General features: G+C 36.6%; 1 protein-coding gene across 23 annotated transcripts in view; it reads right to left on the reverse strand.

Moving 5' to 3' along the window:
• The window catches only part of PUM1 (pumilio RNA binding family member 1), a 108,600-nt gene extending 93,331 nt beyond the window's left edge, over positions 1 to 15,269 (reverse strand). For 14 of the 23 annotated variants that reach the window (XM_011357800.2, XM_011357799.2, XM_011357793.2 and 11 more), the window contains exons 1-2: positions 14,971 to 15,121; positions 10,563 to 10,936 (exon numbers count right to left, since the gene is read on the reverse strand). In XM_011357800.2, coding sequence (XP_011356102.1) covers positions 10,563 to 10,925 — 363 coding nt within the window. In that variant the 5' untranslated portion in view covers positions 10,926 to 10,936; positions 14,971 to 15,121. Of the gene's footprint in view, positions 1 to 10,562; positions 10,937 to 14,970 lie in introns of those variants that run through there. The other 9 variants (XM_011357798.2, XM_023529252.1, XM_023529261.1 and 6 more) reach the window with 7 other exon arrangements.
• Positions 15,270 to 16,230: the final 961 nt, after the last annotated feature.

The raw sequence follows: 16,230 nt of genomic DNA on the forward strand, positions 1-16,230 counted from the left end.
GGTTAACCAAAACAGAAAAATAAATCAGTAAAAATTCATAATGTCCATCAGAATTTTTTAAAAAGCATGTTGCCTATATTTAAAAAATTAAAATTGGAAAAAAAAATTTTTTTAAAAAAAGCAAAGCTTAAGCAGCAATCATCCCTGTTATTAGGACCAAAGAGATGCTTTTCCTGTCTATATAATATGATCATTTATTTACATTTTTTAAAGTTTTGACTAAAAATACTAGATAGCTATCTAACAAAAGATAAACTAACAGTAGATTATCGTAGAGGCTGAATTACAGTTAGTGGGTGGTTGGCTGGTTTTAGGTTTGTTTCTTGGGTGTTTTTATTTTTATAATTTTTTAAATCGTCTATATTTTGCAAAATATTTATAGTGAGCATTTATTGATTTTAGAATTCAAAAATACCTACAAGTCATTATTTTTAATGGGAGGGGAAAACACATTTTATTTGATTTTTAAATCACTGTTTATGATATGCAGAATGAAATGAGGCAATGGAAAGAGTCCTTAATTCACATAATACTGAGAAGCAAAATTATCTTCACCAATAAAAATGACCCTTGCTTTATTTTAACATATTTGCAAAGCTGGTTGATACATTTTTAGAAGCAAAGGGAACAAACTGGTGTGTTAACAAAGGCAATCTATATTAATCTAATATTTCTTAGAGAAAGTTTCTCAAGTTGAACAGTACATTATCACTGTTATGACACAAACAGTTGGCAAAGGAAACATGAGTTTCCCCATCTAACAGGTCTTCGGCCAGAAGGCCTAGAAAATGTCTTCATCTATTTGGCAGCCCTGACACTCTCTCTCACTCCTCCTCCTTTTGACATTCTATTAGTTGTAGCATGAAAGAGAATAAGGAATTTTCAATGAGTAAGTCTATCCAGATAAATCACAGCAACATAATTAAGAGGGCAGCTACCAAAGCACATCAAATAGCTCATTCTGGGCTTTATCATCCTAAGACAGAACGTAATACATAAATCCAAAACAACATCTATGGGAGTATTTTGAGTTCCATCTTCTCTAAATTTTGTTTTAATGTACTAACTAAAATGATTCTTAACCAAGAGAAAGAACATTATGGAAAAGGCAGAGCTTAATAATCTTTTAAGCACTGATATATATTAATTTTTGTGGTTTAATTCTTTACAGAATCCCACCTGATGTTATAGAAATAGTAAACTTTCATTTGCTACTTTCTGAAAAGAGCTACTACCATCTTCAGTTTCTTAACCTATCGTTTTTATTACTGTGAGGTCATAAGCATGGAAGTTTTCCCTCTTAGGGTTGAAAAAGACTTAAGGTATAGCCAAATTATTAGCCAACTTGGAGACTATGGATGCCACGGAATAATTTTTAAAAATGGATTTTAAAAAATCAATAACAGATTTTTTCCTCACATTAAAAATTGGCATTCAGGTAATTCTGAATTCTAAAAACAATAAATCTTCACTTATAAACATTTTGGAAGCACAGAAAATTACAAAATGATGATAAAGGCTATTGAGAAAATTAAAGCAAGGAAGAGGGACAGAACTGCAATTTAAATAATGTCCACGGAAGGTCTCACTGAGAAGGTAACATTTAAGCAAAGGACTTTAAGGAGGTGAGGGAGTAACTTTTATAGATAACCTGAGAGAAGAGCACGGAAGCAAATGGAACTGCAAGCAAAACCTTGGGGGACAGGACATGCTTGTAACTTTAAAAATAACAACTGTTTTAATGTGATTCCGAATGTCCTTATAATACAATAATTAAAAGTTTAGAGCTAGGCAGAAAGCAGAGACATGCTTGCTGCTGGAGAAAATTAAAATGAGTGGACAAAACCTTTGGAGGAGATGAGAATTATCATTATCTTGATTGTAGTGATGGTTTCACAAGTGATATTTTGGTGACAAAATTTATCAAATTACACATGTAAAATGTGTGTACTTTACTATGTCAATTATATCTCAATAAAGTTAATTTTTAAAGAAAATTCTAGCCTTTGAATAAGAATAAACACATCAATAAAACAAATGAGTCACAATAGATCCTTGTATCTATAAAGACTTAATCTATTATAAAGGCTTTTCAAATCACTAAATGTTGCTAGGATCACTAGTTATCCATTTGAGAAAAGTAAAATGACATTATGGCTTCCTGCCTATACAATACAAGTTATACAATACAAAATAAACCAGATGAATTAAAGATGAAAATTTAAAAATAGAACTACAAAAATATTACAAAAAACACAGGAGACTGGGTGAGGGATACCTAAGAGCATAAAATTAAAGAAGTCAAAAGCAAAAAACCAACATTTTTGATTACACATATTTTTAAAACTCTGAATTGCAAGACAGAGTAAACAAAGTTAACAGACATTTAAAAGCAGTCTTGAGTACAAAACCATTGTTTATTACAGTACTGTTTAGAACGTCAAAAGCTGAAAACCACCTGAAAGTCCATTAAACTTGGATAAATCAGTCAAAATAAATTATTTTTCTTCTATGTACTATGGCCCTTAAAAAAAAAGTAGAGGTATTTATTAACCTGAAAGGATGGCCACAATGTATAAAAGAGGAGTGGACACCACAGTGTATATACAGAGAGAATGATCCCATTTGGTTTAAAACTATAACACATTCATGAATCTGAATTTGTGTGTGTGCAGAAAAAGTCTGGAAGGAAATGAACCGAACCAAACTGTTAAAAGTAGTTAACTCTGAAAAAGATTACTGAAAATTTTTTAGAACAATCACGTACTATCAAAAAATGTTTCCATTTCAGAGAGAAAGTAGATTAGTGGTTGCCTAGAACTGAAGGAATGGGGAAGTGGAAAGTGACTGGTAATAGGTACTGTTTTGGGGGTGATGAGAATGCTCTAAATTTTGATTGTTCTGATAGTTTCACAACTCTGTGAATATACTAAAAACCACTGAATAATACAGCTTAAATTGGTGAGTTGTATGGTATGTGGATTCTATCTCAATAAAGCTGTTTTCAAAATTCCACTTTAGAACAAAACCTATAAACATTACATAGAAAAACTCTGCATTTTAATAGTCACGCTATCTGTACTTTATACTGTCCCAATAGAAACCCAAACAGCATCTCTTAAATGGTTTCAAATGGGAAAAATGAGTCACTAGTCTTAAGAGCTGTTAACCATTGACAACACAGAATTTACAACCTTCATTCTATCTTCATAAGAATACTATCTTCTTAAACTATCCTAGTCGATAAAATTCACTTCTGAGAACAGGAATGAACCTTGAAAAGTTGAAACAGATAGGCACTGTTTTCCAATATGTGATGTGACTGGGAACAGAAAGTTTCAATGTTTTACAAATTAAAGAAAGTAAATCTTGTTCCTATAACCCCTTGTTTGCCTCTCGCTCATATGGTTTCAAGAAATCTCAAAAAAGGGGGGGAAAAAAAGAAACAAAAACGCATAAAACCAGAGCTGATAGAAATTATTTTAAAAGTTTAATGCAACTCTTCAAAAAAATGCTTACTGGCTCCTTCTTTATCTTCAGGGCCAAAAGCCTCTCAGCATTCAAGACCTTATATTCTATTACACCTTATACCTTATCAATTCAAAATGACATCTTAATACTCTTCAAAATAAAATACTACACTCAATAAGTCTCTTCAATATGCCCTGGTGACATACTATATTCATTTATCATTTATAAGGTAAATACTATTTGCCAGGTGCTGAACATAACAAGGCTGAAAGATTCTTCAAGAGGATCACAGTGGTTCTTAACCAAGGTGTACATGAGAATCACGAGGGAGTTTTTTTAAAAAAATACATGAGCTGCATCTCATCACTGGAGAGTTTGATTCAGCAGGTCTAGACTTAAGCCCAAGAATCTGTTTACAGAAAACAGCTTCCTAGAACCCGATGGTGAAGGAAAAAGTAAATATTCAACTCCAATACACAGAACTGAATGCTTCAATAAGGTGTGTACTAAATATGATGGTGGCACCAAAAGAGGACACCCAATTTTTATGAAAAGAGGGAGTAAAGGGGAAGGTTTACTAAAGATAAAAAAACACTTTAGCTGGAGCTTAAAAGATGAGGGAGTGGCTAGGTGGATGAGGAGGAAAAGGGGTTCCAAGTAGAGAAAAACTAGGTAAATAAAAACAGTACAACTATGTTGAGAAATTGCACAGACTATAAAAAGGAAGTCACAAAGGACCACATATTGTTTGATTCCATTTATATAAAATGTCCAGAACAGACAAATCCATAGACACAGAAAGTCAACTGGTGGTTGTCTAGGGCTGGAGGGTGACTACTACTGGGTACAGGTTTTTTGAGATAATGACAATGTTCTAAAATTGACTGATGATGGCTGCACAACTCTATGAATATACTAAAAACCACTGAATTATATAATTAAATGGATAAATTATATATCAATAAAACAGTTATTTAAAAAATCTTTAGGGCCTCCAATTTCTATAAACTAAAAGTTTTCCTGATGAGATTCATAAAAACATTAAGAAAGGTATTTTAACCATAAAAGAGCACTTATAAAGGCAATAAACAGACAAATCCATATCTGCTAAATCTTCTGGAACCATTAATGAGGCACTTTAAAATCAACAGTTTTCAAAAAATTACATGGAAAAAAAAAAAATGAACATTCCTTTGGAGAAGGTCCAATAACTCAACTGCAGGTTTTATCACCAATGCCATACACACCCTTCAGGCCAGACTTTTTCAAACACTCAAATATTAAACTCACCGAACCTATTGCCAATCACTGACCACCACTTCTCACAATATTCACAGCAGGGAGCAAAGTGCCAGAGCAGTCCACTAAGCTGAAGCCAGGCTCCCATTTCGGCCCCTTACTATACCCAGAAGAGAAAGAAATTGAATGTAAAAAATAGGGAAGAGGGAGTGAGAAATCCCTCAACAACAAAAAAGCTATTACTTACCCTATCCCCAACACTTACTGCTGTCTTGGCATTGTGTTGTCAGTCCTAAGTTCCTCTGAGGATTTTAAGCCATTTCCCCAGAGTGAATAGACAGGTTCCCAGCAAAGGCCAGAACTTTTTTTTAAAGTATTCTTTCTACAATACCCAGAAGCATAATTCTGTACTCAGGCTCAGCCTGCAGAAAGTACTCAGCAAATGCTGTTGCCTGAGAGAAAATGGACACGTGCACAAAAGATGTGTGTCTCTTCTGCAAGTACAGAGAGGTGTGATGAAAAACAATGTTACTTTACAGTTTACAAAGCACTTCAACCACATCCATAACTGAAAACTGAAACACAGCTCTCGGTAACTACTGTGTTTTTCTCTTATTAAAAAAATCTCATGATTCATCTCATTTCCCTCTGTTCTTTGGCCACAGGGACACCCAGAGCAAATTCTATAACCCACCACTTCTGGTACATATTTCTAAATTTTAAATCTCCCCCCTTCATTTTCCTGATATACCCTTATTTTCCCACTGTTACATCGCATTACTACCTATCCTATAAATTTTTTTCCTAATTCCACACCAAAACTCTTTTGAAACAAAACAAAGATATATCATAAACCTCTGCAAGTTGCCATCTATAAGGCACATACAATCAAATGACACACAGCATCTTAATGAATACTTTTTTTTTTAACACCGGAACCTAATTCTTAAAATTGGAAAATAATTATTTAAGTTAATCAAAGAAGATCTACTGATGTGCATGAAGTGAAGTCTTTGTGAACGCCAAATATAATTTTTTAAAGGTTCTAAAAAATATAGGTGTAGGAGAAAACAAAATATAAAAGTATGGATTACTCGGCTTTATTGTATGATGTTAACTAAATGCCACTGGCCCAAATGCTGAGGTATCTAAGCAATCTACCCAGAAAAAGACTCAAGACACATGGTCTAACAGTCATTCCGTAGGGGAAACAGAAAAGGATGTTTAGAGAATGACAAAACTTCTGGTATGGGAATACTTGGGCTCCCTCCCAGTTTAACACAGTATTTGTTAATTGCAAAGTGTAAGGATTATCTCACAGCTATTGGAGCAAGAAGGATAGACATGTCAAGTGGATGTCAGGATATCACTAGAAGATGGCAATACTAAGTGAAAGAAAAAGGGGGTACAAATAGAGCCAAAGAGAAGATTGATCCACAGAATTCTGCCTGGCTATCGAGAATTATCTCCCACCAGCTGTCAATCTATGGTGAATACCGATACACTCTAACACCAAAAGACAACAAACAAAAGTAAGAAATCTCTGTGGAGTTGTCCTCTAAATTTCCTTTCTCCCAAAGCTAAGCTTCTACCTATCTCTGCCCCTTAAAATCCGGTAGAGAGGCCATAGTTCAACTGATCTGACTGACCTTAAAATGTTCACCCTATTTCATCACCCACTTTATCTCACAGAAGTTTACAGAGAAAACAGATTTCACAATAAGAGAATAAAACTATCACAACAAATCAAAGATGTGACCTTGGGTTTTGCATGATAAAACCTTTAAAACTATTCTGGAAAAAAAAGTTATATAAATTACTGTTAAAAAATATGTAAATTTTTTGTAGGTAACATTTTAAATAATATTATTCACTTAGGAAGATGTGTTTTCTAGTGTTCTGTAATATCTTGATCTATATCCACTGTCTTACTTACTACAGGTAAATTTAACGGGCAAAAAAAATTTTCCATGGGACTCCTTTTCCTCACTCCCATCCAAAGACCTCAATTTGGCCCAAAAATGGGGGCAGGGAGGCCTCTGAAATTTCTGACTATACCAAGTACAATAATTTTATGTATTAAAACAAGTGATAATATATTTATATTCTTAATGTAGAAAAAAATAAATACAGGCCATAGTTTGTAAATGTTACAGTTTAAAACAAATATACAAACAAATCTGAACACCCTTCCTCACCTCAAAATATTATTTTACAGTTTCTAAATTTCACCTAAGTTTAAATCTGTTTGCAAGATTCTTAAAGTACAGCATATTACCGTAACACATGTTCAAGCTGTTAATGTTTTAAACTTTTATTTAAAGGTCCTCGATCTAATTATCTGTCAAATTTCATACTTAGAAAACAAAGCTCAACTATTAAAAAAATCAGTCATATATTTATTTAGGCACAGCTTGAAGAATTCACTATTAATACAGGGAAACTCAGACGCCAAGAGAATTTCTACATCTGGCAGAAAAATCCTAACTTCAAAAAAGGTTTAAAAACAAATGTAGTATAAAAAAGTGATTGCTCATAAATGAGAATAATGAGAGAAATGAATATAGAGTACCTGGCACAATAGTTCCCTTCCCTACAACGCTGCTGGCTGGCATCACAACCTGATATTCCTTACTTCACCAGCTCACTGGTAAAAGCATTCCAATGATCTGATCTTAAATTCTGTTCCAGTATACCAAAAGGCCTTTAAAAAAAAAGGCTAAGGAAATAGGCCCACCAAAAAGGAATAACAGCCCGATGGTATGGCAGAATGTGCTGGCTAAAGGATCACTTTATAGTCATTCTGTCCCAATAGCGATATGTTTTCAATAATTACTACTTAGAATACACATGTAATAAAAATAAAACTGAAAAAAAGAAAGAACTTTAATGTTGCCCTTGGGGGAGGGGCATTTATAAGAGAAAAGTCAACATTATTTATATTTGCCTCCTTATTATCAAGTTTATCATCTCTAAAATTCAAGAGAAATAATTATTTTACCTTAGAATGTGCTACTTTGTTGCAATTATTTGGTTTGGTTTAGTTTTTAAGGCTAGAACTACTCTTAGGAAGGCAGAAATACATTAAGTGCATAGGTAATGGAATCACAAAGACCTGATTTCAAAACTATGTTCTACCTGGTAACTAAGCTTCATTTCTCATCTCTCAAAAAAGAATATTATTTCTCACATGGGACTGTTCCCAGGATTAAACACAGGAATTATATAGACCAGTGCCTAGAACATAAATGCTCAGTAAATGTATCTATCAGCACCAGTGACCCTCAACCTTGTTTGCACTCCCACCTAAGAGATCAGATACCCTCCTACTCAAATCATTAACAGTAGCTGATGAGGGCAGTGATTCTCCACCTTAGAGATATAACTCTCTGCTCTTCAGCTACACTACACTCACCACCCACCCGCTGTTGCCATGTGTTTCCCAGAGGGATAGCTGAGCTCTCAGATCCACTTTACCTGCCTGGTGCAAATCTGAAGATCTTGGTGTGGCTTTCCCTCAAGCAACACAAAAATTTCAGACAACTCTTGGGAAAGGGGCATGAAAAACAAAGCAGCCTCTGCCCTAGAATAGTTTAGTCCAGGAGATGAGCTCAACACCAAAATCGATAAATTATAATACACTATAATGACTGTGAGAGGTAATTTGTGGGTGGCCAACATCTGCAACACAGCAACTACCTTCAATTCCCTAAAGCTGTTCATTATATCATGTGCCCAGCCCAAATGAATTGTGTTGTGATGAGTCTAATTCCAAGCTGGGTCACTGGTTTAAGCCTCCTGGGTATGGAACAGGTTTTGCCATTTAACATTGACTCTGGTTTGCTAACTGACCCGGATAAATATGCTCAATAAGTCAGATGTGATTCTCTATGATAGAGATCATAACAGACAGAGCTCCAAATAAGCCTTCAATAAACATTTATTGACATACACACAACCAGATTGTAGATCTTAAGAGTTCTGCCGAGAATAATCCAGAGTTTGAGTTGCCCGCCTTCCAAAGACAGGCAAGCAACTTGATTCAGCCTATCATTAGGAAAGCCAACACAAGACATTGTAGATATACAAATTTTAAACAATGGTTTGCCAAATAAGGCAAAGATTACAGGCTTTCTGCTTTTACCCACCACACAGACCAAACCAAACACCTCCTACCTTGGTCTCTCCCTCTCTACATGTACACCTGCCTAAATCTCAAACTCTCAAACTCAACATATATACTAACAAATTTAACTACCTTGTCCCCAAACCATACTCCACTCTATATTCCTTTCCCTCTATTCATTTTCCCAGGGACCTAAGATTTCTAATTCAATCACCATTCAATCTGTGCATTTCTCTGTGCCATACTTTCTTTTCTATTGCTCACACCAAGGCTGTTAGTAATCTAGTTAGTTTCAGCCCTTACCCACTCCAATCTCTTATTGCCAAATCAATTTTCCCAAAACACCACTGGATAAAAACAATTCCATACAGACACACTCAAAAACCCTGCCGCCTACTGAATTAAATCTTAGCCTGGTATTCAAGGTCCATATCTTTGTGACAATGACCTTTTCTCCCAATACAGCTTTAAGACCAAAGTATTAGGGACTCATGCATTCAATAAATTTCTTCTGAGTCTCTATAACAAATTACAGGAACTAAGATAATGAGATGAATAAAATTTGATCCCACCTCCAAAACTCCAAGCAAATAGGAAACAAATACAGTGCCTTAATTGGTACCTAATAAAAATTAAAAGTGCCCTAAGTGCACAAAAAACCCCCTAGTACCTAATACTTCTTAGTATCCTTCACCTACACATAGTAGGTGTTCATGAAGCATTAATATTGATGATTGTTCCAGTAAACTAAAGACCTATGATCAATGTGCTCAATAAATTTCTGTTAAATAAGAAGATAAATTCTACCTTTTCATTTCTACCATGGTAAAGAGCTATGTTACATGAGCTACCTTTTTAAAGGGTCAGGGGAAGCACAAGAATTCAGATTTGCAGGTGTGCTTGTGCTTGGTTTATTTCTGAAGCAGAACAGAAGCAGAAGAGGCCCAATGAAAGATGTCAGTTCTTTTTGCTAGTCAGGACTCAAATAGCAGCAATATAAAATGAACTTTTGCAAATTCAACCTATGCCTAATTTCAAAGAATAGCCTGATTCAAACATTCTAATCATTTCATCACTATCAGGAAGTTAGGGAACAAAGACCAGGCTAAACTCTTCTCAGTAAAATATGCTGTGGTTCCAGCTATGGTTTTGGATTAGTAAAAATAAGTATGTTAAAATTAACTGAATGAAACAAGTGCTTGGAACAAGAGGACGAAGTTGGTTAAAACCTAAAAGCCACAACCACTCCTCTCTGACACAAAACAGACATATCAGTCCCATTTCAAATAAATTTCACTTGAACAGCTGATCTGTTATCAACCTCCTACTATTTTCAACTATAACATCTTAAAAACAAGTCAGCCACACCCACAGGAAAGGCTCTAAAATATGTATCTGGCCTATAAACAACCCAAAGAGTTCTTGAAAGAATATATGTCAAGGGGAAAAAGTATTCTTTGCTAAAAAAAAAAAGAAAAAGAAAAAGTATACCCAAAAATGCAATGTGCACATTAAAACAACCTTAAGTCTTTTAAAAATGAATTGATCGTTTACTATTTAGCACCAGAATAAATGATCCAGTGACAATGTTAAAACAATCATACTTTAAAACAAGTGACTATTCAGTTTAGACCAAATGCAATTAGCAATTTAGACTTTTAAAGACATTCACTGAAAGCATATATCCCTAGTGGACAGCAATTATAAAATAGTGAACTTTTTTTACCTGATGTTCTGCATGAATGTTATCACCAGTAGGCCATCGATGTTTGCTATTATTATAGCCGCCTCCACCACTTCCTCCTCCCCCAAGCTGCTCACCATGCTGCCTCTGAAAGAAGTAGTCCACCATAGCGTCGTCCTGGGAACGGCCTGCAACTCCTATGGATCCTGGGACAGGGCTGGAGTGTGTCCCAGCTGCAAGAGCCTGATTTGCAGCTGGTTGTGGCTGCGCTTGCGACCCTGTTCCAGATGTTAAAACAACAGGCATGTTGGGATTAGCTGGTTCTTGAGGGTGATGTTTCAGGTGGGGGCTGAAAGAGTCCTGCCAAAGCACTGCTTTTCTCTTCAAGACACATGCAACGCTCATTCCACCAACACCTAAGGACAAACAGGTTACATACGGTTAAAATTTGCATTTTGAAAAACCTGATATACACTAAGATAAAAATGAGTGCCACATCTTTTAAAATACATCGTCTACAACTAGTATATACCAAGCATCTAAATGTTTTATAATACATAATTTTCTAAACCGAAAACTCCATTTTTAAGTTGCTGAGTGTGTGTCTATGTATGGAAACAAATGTAGTTGGTGGGAGGTACTTAAAGTATTAAAATCAAGACTCAATTCAGCAACTTCAGAGAAACTTTTGTTATCAAAGTTAACTACAGAATTAGACTTCAATCAGTCCTCTATCCAAATTATTTACACCTTAAGACAACTGTGGCAGATACTTTTTAAACAAGAGCTTTATAAAATAGAACTTTACAACTAAAGCAGACATATGGCAACAAGCCAAACAAAAATCCAAACCCCACATATAATTAGCAATGACTCAGATTGTCTAAAACTTCAAAAGACTCTTAAAAATGTCCAACATATTCATAGGATGCTCTCCGAAGAAACAATAAGACCCCCTGACCAGGAACAGCAAATGTTCCTAGCCTGAAACTTTTCCTCAGCTGCCAATGATGGGGGGAAAAATTCAAAGTGTTTATCGATAATTTACAATTATAATTCTAATCACATTATTATTCCATTAGTTCTTTGACTCCTATAAACAAGATGAGACCAAACACTTTACTAGTGTAGAAAATCTCAATGTAAAAAAAAAAAAAGCCTCAACACAATAATAACTATGTGGGAAATATATTGCAAACATTATCTAACCGTCCCTATTTTATAGATGAAAATGCTAAAAAAAAAAAAAGTTATGTGATGTACTCAAGGCCATTCACATGAGTTGTACAAAGGAATTCAAATCTAAATGTTTTATACTCAAGGCTAGTTCTTTCTATGAACTCCAACCTCTTGCTATGCCTCAGTAAATCAACACAAGTACTATTTCTCTCACTTGCATCTGCTACTCTTTCTTCTCTAGAAGAGAAGCTCCAAAATGTTACTATGAAACAAAGTTTCTTAAAATCAAAAACTATGTTTGTATATAAGAGAACACTTGTCACCCTGTAGGTGCTTAAAAAAATTGCTACAAAGTAATCGATCAGTGACCAATTAGAACACATTTGTCCATAGCCAGCAGAGTCTAATTTCAGGCTATCAACCTAACAGTCAGTCCACTGCTACAAATACCTTATCTCTCCCCAGCCCAACTGTGACATTTCAAAAACAGACACAGGATTTATGAGAAATCTATTATTTCTTTATAGAATTAAACCTCCTGAGAAAGCATTTGTTTCTCACAACTAATTCATGTTTTGAAGCCAGAAGACGACACAAAGGAATTTGTAATTTGTTCAAAGCCTAATTTGGAAATGTCTGTCTCAGTTAACAATTCCAATCCATCAGAACCTTACTATGGTACTGGGTTAGTTTAGCTCTCTAGACCTCAGTTTCTGCTTTCATGAATTGAATTGTGTTTATGCTTAAGTGCCAAAATCAGAAAGTCATAGCTGTGTTCACCACAGGTCTTTGTAAAGTGCTAACCAACCTAATGCCTTCCGGTTTGATTTTCAAAAGAACTCACTGCCTTTATTACCAACAGTAGCCAGTTCCATTTTCTACAAGGGAGTATCAATTTAACAGTCTTCGTTCTAGAACAAGCCAAAAGTCCCAAAACCCAAGTTCTACCAATAAACTAGCAACGTCTTTGAGCCTGTTTCCTCATCTAGAATATGGAAAAAAATCCTTCCCTCTATGACTCACAAGTTCGTATTTTAATCAAAATAAAATCATAGATATACGAGTTTTTGGTAAATTTAAAGTCACCATGCTGAGACGCCCCAGAATTCAGTTACCACCAGTTAAGGCAATGGTAGGTACTCCAGTCTCTGAGGATTCCTAAAACAGCAAATGCAATCTTTCTGAAATAAAAGATTTGCCATAATACTTATCTAGCAAAGAATTTCCACATTTAAAATGTGTTTGCCACTGAAACACCGGGAACACAACTTCATTCTAACAAGGGATTGGGGGGTGGGAGGGGGGGAAATTCCTATAAAAATGTTCAAACAAAACAATTGGTTTTTGTAAAGCTATCTGTATGCCCTGAGACTTCCTGCTTTACCTAATGAGGCAAGGCAGTTTCTCAAACAAGAGAAAACCTGGCAGAAGGGACAGTTTAAAAGTGAGCAAATACCTAAGCAGTTAACATGTGTCTTGGGTGGTTTTGTAATATGTTGGCAACTACAGTACAAAAATTTTAAAATCAGCCACTTAAATATTAGAAAACAACCATATTGCTGATGCCTTTTAAAGAACTCTCAGCCCATTAAAATGTGTGTAGTAGCACTTGAAATACGACTTTTACAAATGGCACATTATAAAAATCAGTATTTTTTTCAATCAGTATCTTAAACAACGAGAAATAAATGCTGATTTTAGTTACTCTTCCAGTTTTCAAACTGTTTACATCAAAGCGTTTTTTTATATCACTAATAAATTTTATTTATCAAAAAAACACGGTTTAACCTAACTCCACAGCTCACTTTTTTTAATAAAATAGTGTTTTTAAAGTTTATTTTTACCATGCTGAAAATAAATTTCTATAGTCACAAATTTATTTTAAACCAGTTCATCTCAAACCAAACTAAACTTCAAATCCAACTTCAAAAAGCTGTGGCCTTGAAAATGAATTCACTTGTGGCTACGGCAAAATACTAACTCAAAGTTCAGAATCCAGTGACTATTTCCCAAAAAGCCAGATAAACAATCAACAGCCCCCAAGAGTGCTTTATAAAGTTAAAATTAGCAATGGGTCAAATGTTTTAGTATTTTGCTTACTAAAACTACATAAGGAGTCACATATCTTGGAGGTTTGTCTTGGTGAGTTTTTGTTTTCATAAAACAAACAAAAAGCTAAAGGTACAAGCCTATTGCTTCAGAAGTAACTAACTTTAAAACAGAACCCCCCAAAAGCCTCTTAAACTCACATTCTTAATCCCAGGACGAGTAGGAAGTGAACGAACTGATATCGACAATTAAAAAGTATCTTCTTAATTGAACAATGAAAAGTAACAATCCTCCAAGTTACGGTGAGAAAACCTTTCCTGATAATGGTTGTGTGTGTGCGCGAGTGTATGTGTGTGTGTGCGGTGTTTGTGTTTTTTGGGGGGGACCTAAAGTGGGGGAAAAAAAGTTACAGAGCAGATTCCTCGCGACGTGGGAGTGGTACTGACAAGTATAACAAATGATCTATGTTTACCAAGAACATTTGTAAGGACTAAAACTATCTAGTATTGTGTATGTTTTCCTACTATCGAGGGGTGAACCCCTCTTTGAGTTAAGACAGACACGCATCAACACAGGGAGGCTCAAAGAGGAAGAACCCACCAAAAACACAAGCTCTCACGGAAACAAAAGGCCACAAGCATCCAGGAGCCTAAAAAGCGATCTGAAACTTCCTGATCGCCACTTCTCCACGTTTAAGGCTCGCAAAGTTCCCCCATGGCGGGTCTCGCCTGCAGAAAAGGGCCATGGCGGCTTCTGAAGCGATTTATTGTTCCTCTTGCTTCGGCGCTGCCACGGAATCTCAAGAAGTCAAAGAAATCCAGAGTGGCACAGAATTACACTTCATGGCCACACAGAAGACTCAAGGCTTCGCAAACCCATCAAAAAAGCAACCCGAATGGCAACATCAATCTTCGTGTTCGAATGGGGTCGAGCAGAAATGTAGAGGCATGTCTATGCCCTGGGCCCGGGCCTAAACCCCCGGCATTTTCCTCGCTTCGACCCCGTCCCCACCCCCTCCCTCCTTTGATAACAATAGGGGCCTTGCTGCTGACTCCAAAACATGTACGAGGAACAGCGAGTGAGAAGCCTAAGCCAGGGCCCCGGCGGCTTTTCCAAAGCCCTTCTCGCCCCCGCAACCGTAATCAAACACCAATACAAAGGAACAATCTGCTAGCTGGGGGTCCGGAGCAGCGTTTGGGGCCGGCGGGGTGCGGATACTCACGGGCGGAGCGGTAGGATGAAGATGGATTTCAGCCCCCCGATCTTCTCTCTCCAGCGCTCTCGCTCCCCCTTACCTTTCACTCCAACAACATGGCGGCCCACTGGGGACTGAGCTGGCGCGGTGCATCATGGGATAGGCTCTGGCCCCAGGCTCCGGCGGTGGCGGCAGCATGTGCGGAGAAGGCAGGCGGCTCTGGAACAGGTTGCCTGGTTGCCATGCCAACCCGGGGCCTGTGTGAACTTGGGAAACTCGCAGGCAACACAACCGCTGCGCGCGGGAGTGCCCGCCCGCTAAGCGAGCACGCGCCGCCGCGGGTAGAAGGCGGGGTCCGCGGGTCTGCACAGGAGCGCGCAACACGGAGCCGCGCACGGGGGGTCAGGGCAGTGACGCTCCACAGAGTGGACTAGCGAGTTTATACACGAGACCTCCTGCCCCCGCACCCTCCCACTTTCATCCCCAGATTGTAACAGGCTGTAGCATTAATGGACGCTTCCTCACAAGGCTCTGACGTGACAGGTGCTGGGATCAAACTCCTTTGCTGCAGCTTTTTGGCTCTGTGGCCTTTTTGAATCTTTTTTGACCCCATTGCCCCATTTGTAAAATGAAGAAGAAAATGAAAACGGCTATTTAACAAAATTCCGTGAGGATCGAGTAGAGTAATATATATGAAGAGCTTAGTACAGTACCTGGACTTGTAAGCAGGACCTGTACAAAATTTGCGTGATATAGGGCAAAATGAATGCAGGGCCATTTATCCAAAATTAAGAATTTCAAGATGGCGATAGCAAAACATTAAACCAAAAACATACGGCTGACCCTTTTTGTAAGGACTCAGTGTTAGCTGTTGTCATTCTGTTCAGTTTCGAAAATGCACAGAAATTTGGCCATTTGATTAAAGTAATTTTTCAAATCAGTAGTAATCGATAAGATATAGGTTTTCTATCTCAAACTAAAGCCAAGATGCATTGAAAGCTTAGGCAAACCACGATACTATAAGAGACCAGAAGATACACGGGGAAAGTTTTATAATTCGAGGAGGGAAATGTATATAATGAATCAAAACCAATAAATCATTTTCAAAATTGAAAGAAATTTAACCTGTGCAGTAAGAGATTCCAGCAACAAAGAACAAATGAGAAAATAGTTTTGAAACATCGCTATATTCATGGTAGACAAATGGTTAATCTTCATGATAATTACAGAACTTCTCTGATCAGTTATAAAAGATCAGTCTAAATGAAACAGACATAAAATCACTAA

Source organism: Pteropus vampyrus, unplaced genomic scaffold, assembly GCF_000151845.1.
Source record: "Pteropus vampyrus isolate Shadow unplaced genomic scaffold, Pvam_2.0 Scaffold36, whole genome shotgun sequence".
In the NCBI taxonomy this organism is placed as follows: domain Eukaryota; kingdom Metazoa; phylum Chordata; class Mammalia; order Chiroptera; family Pteropodidae; genus Pteropus; species Pteropus vampyrus.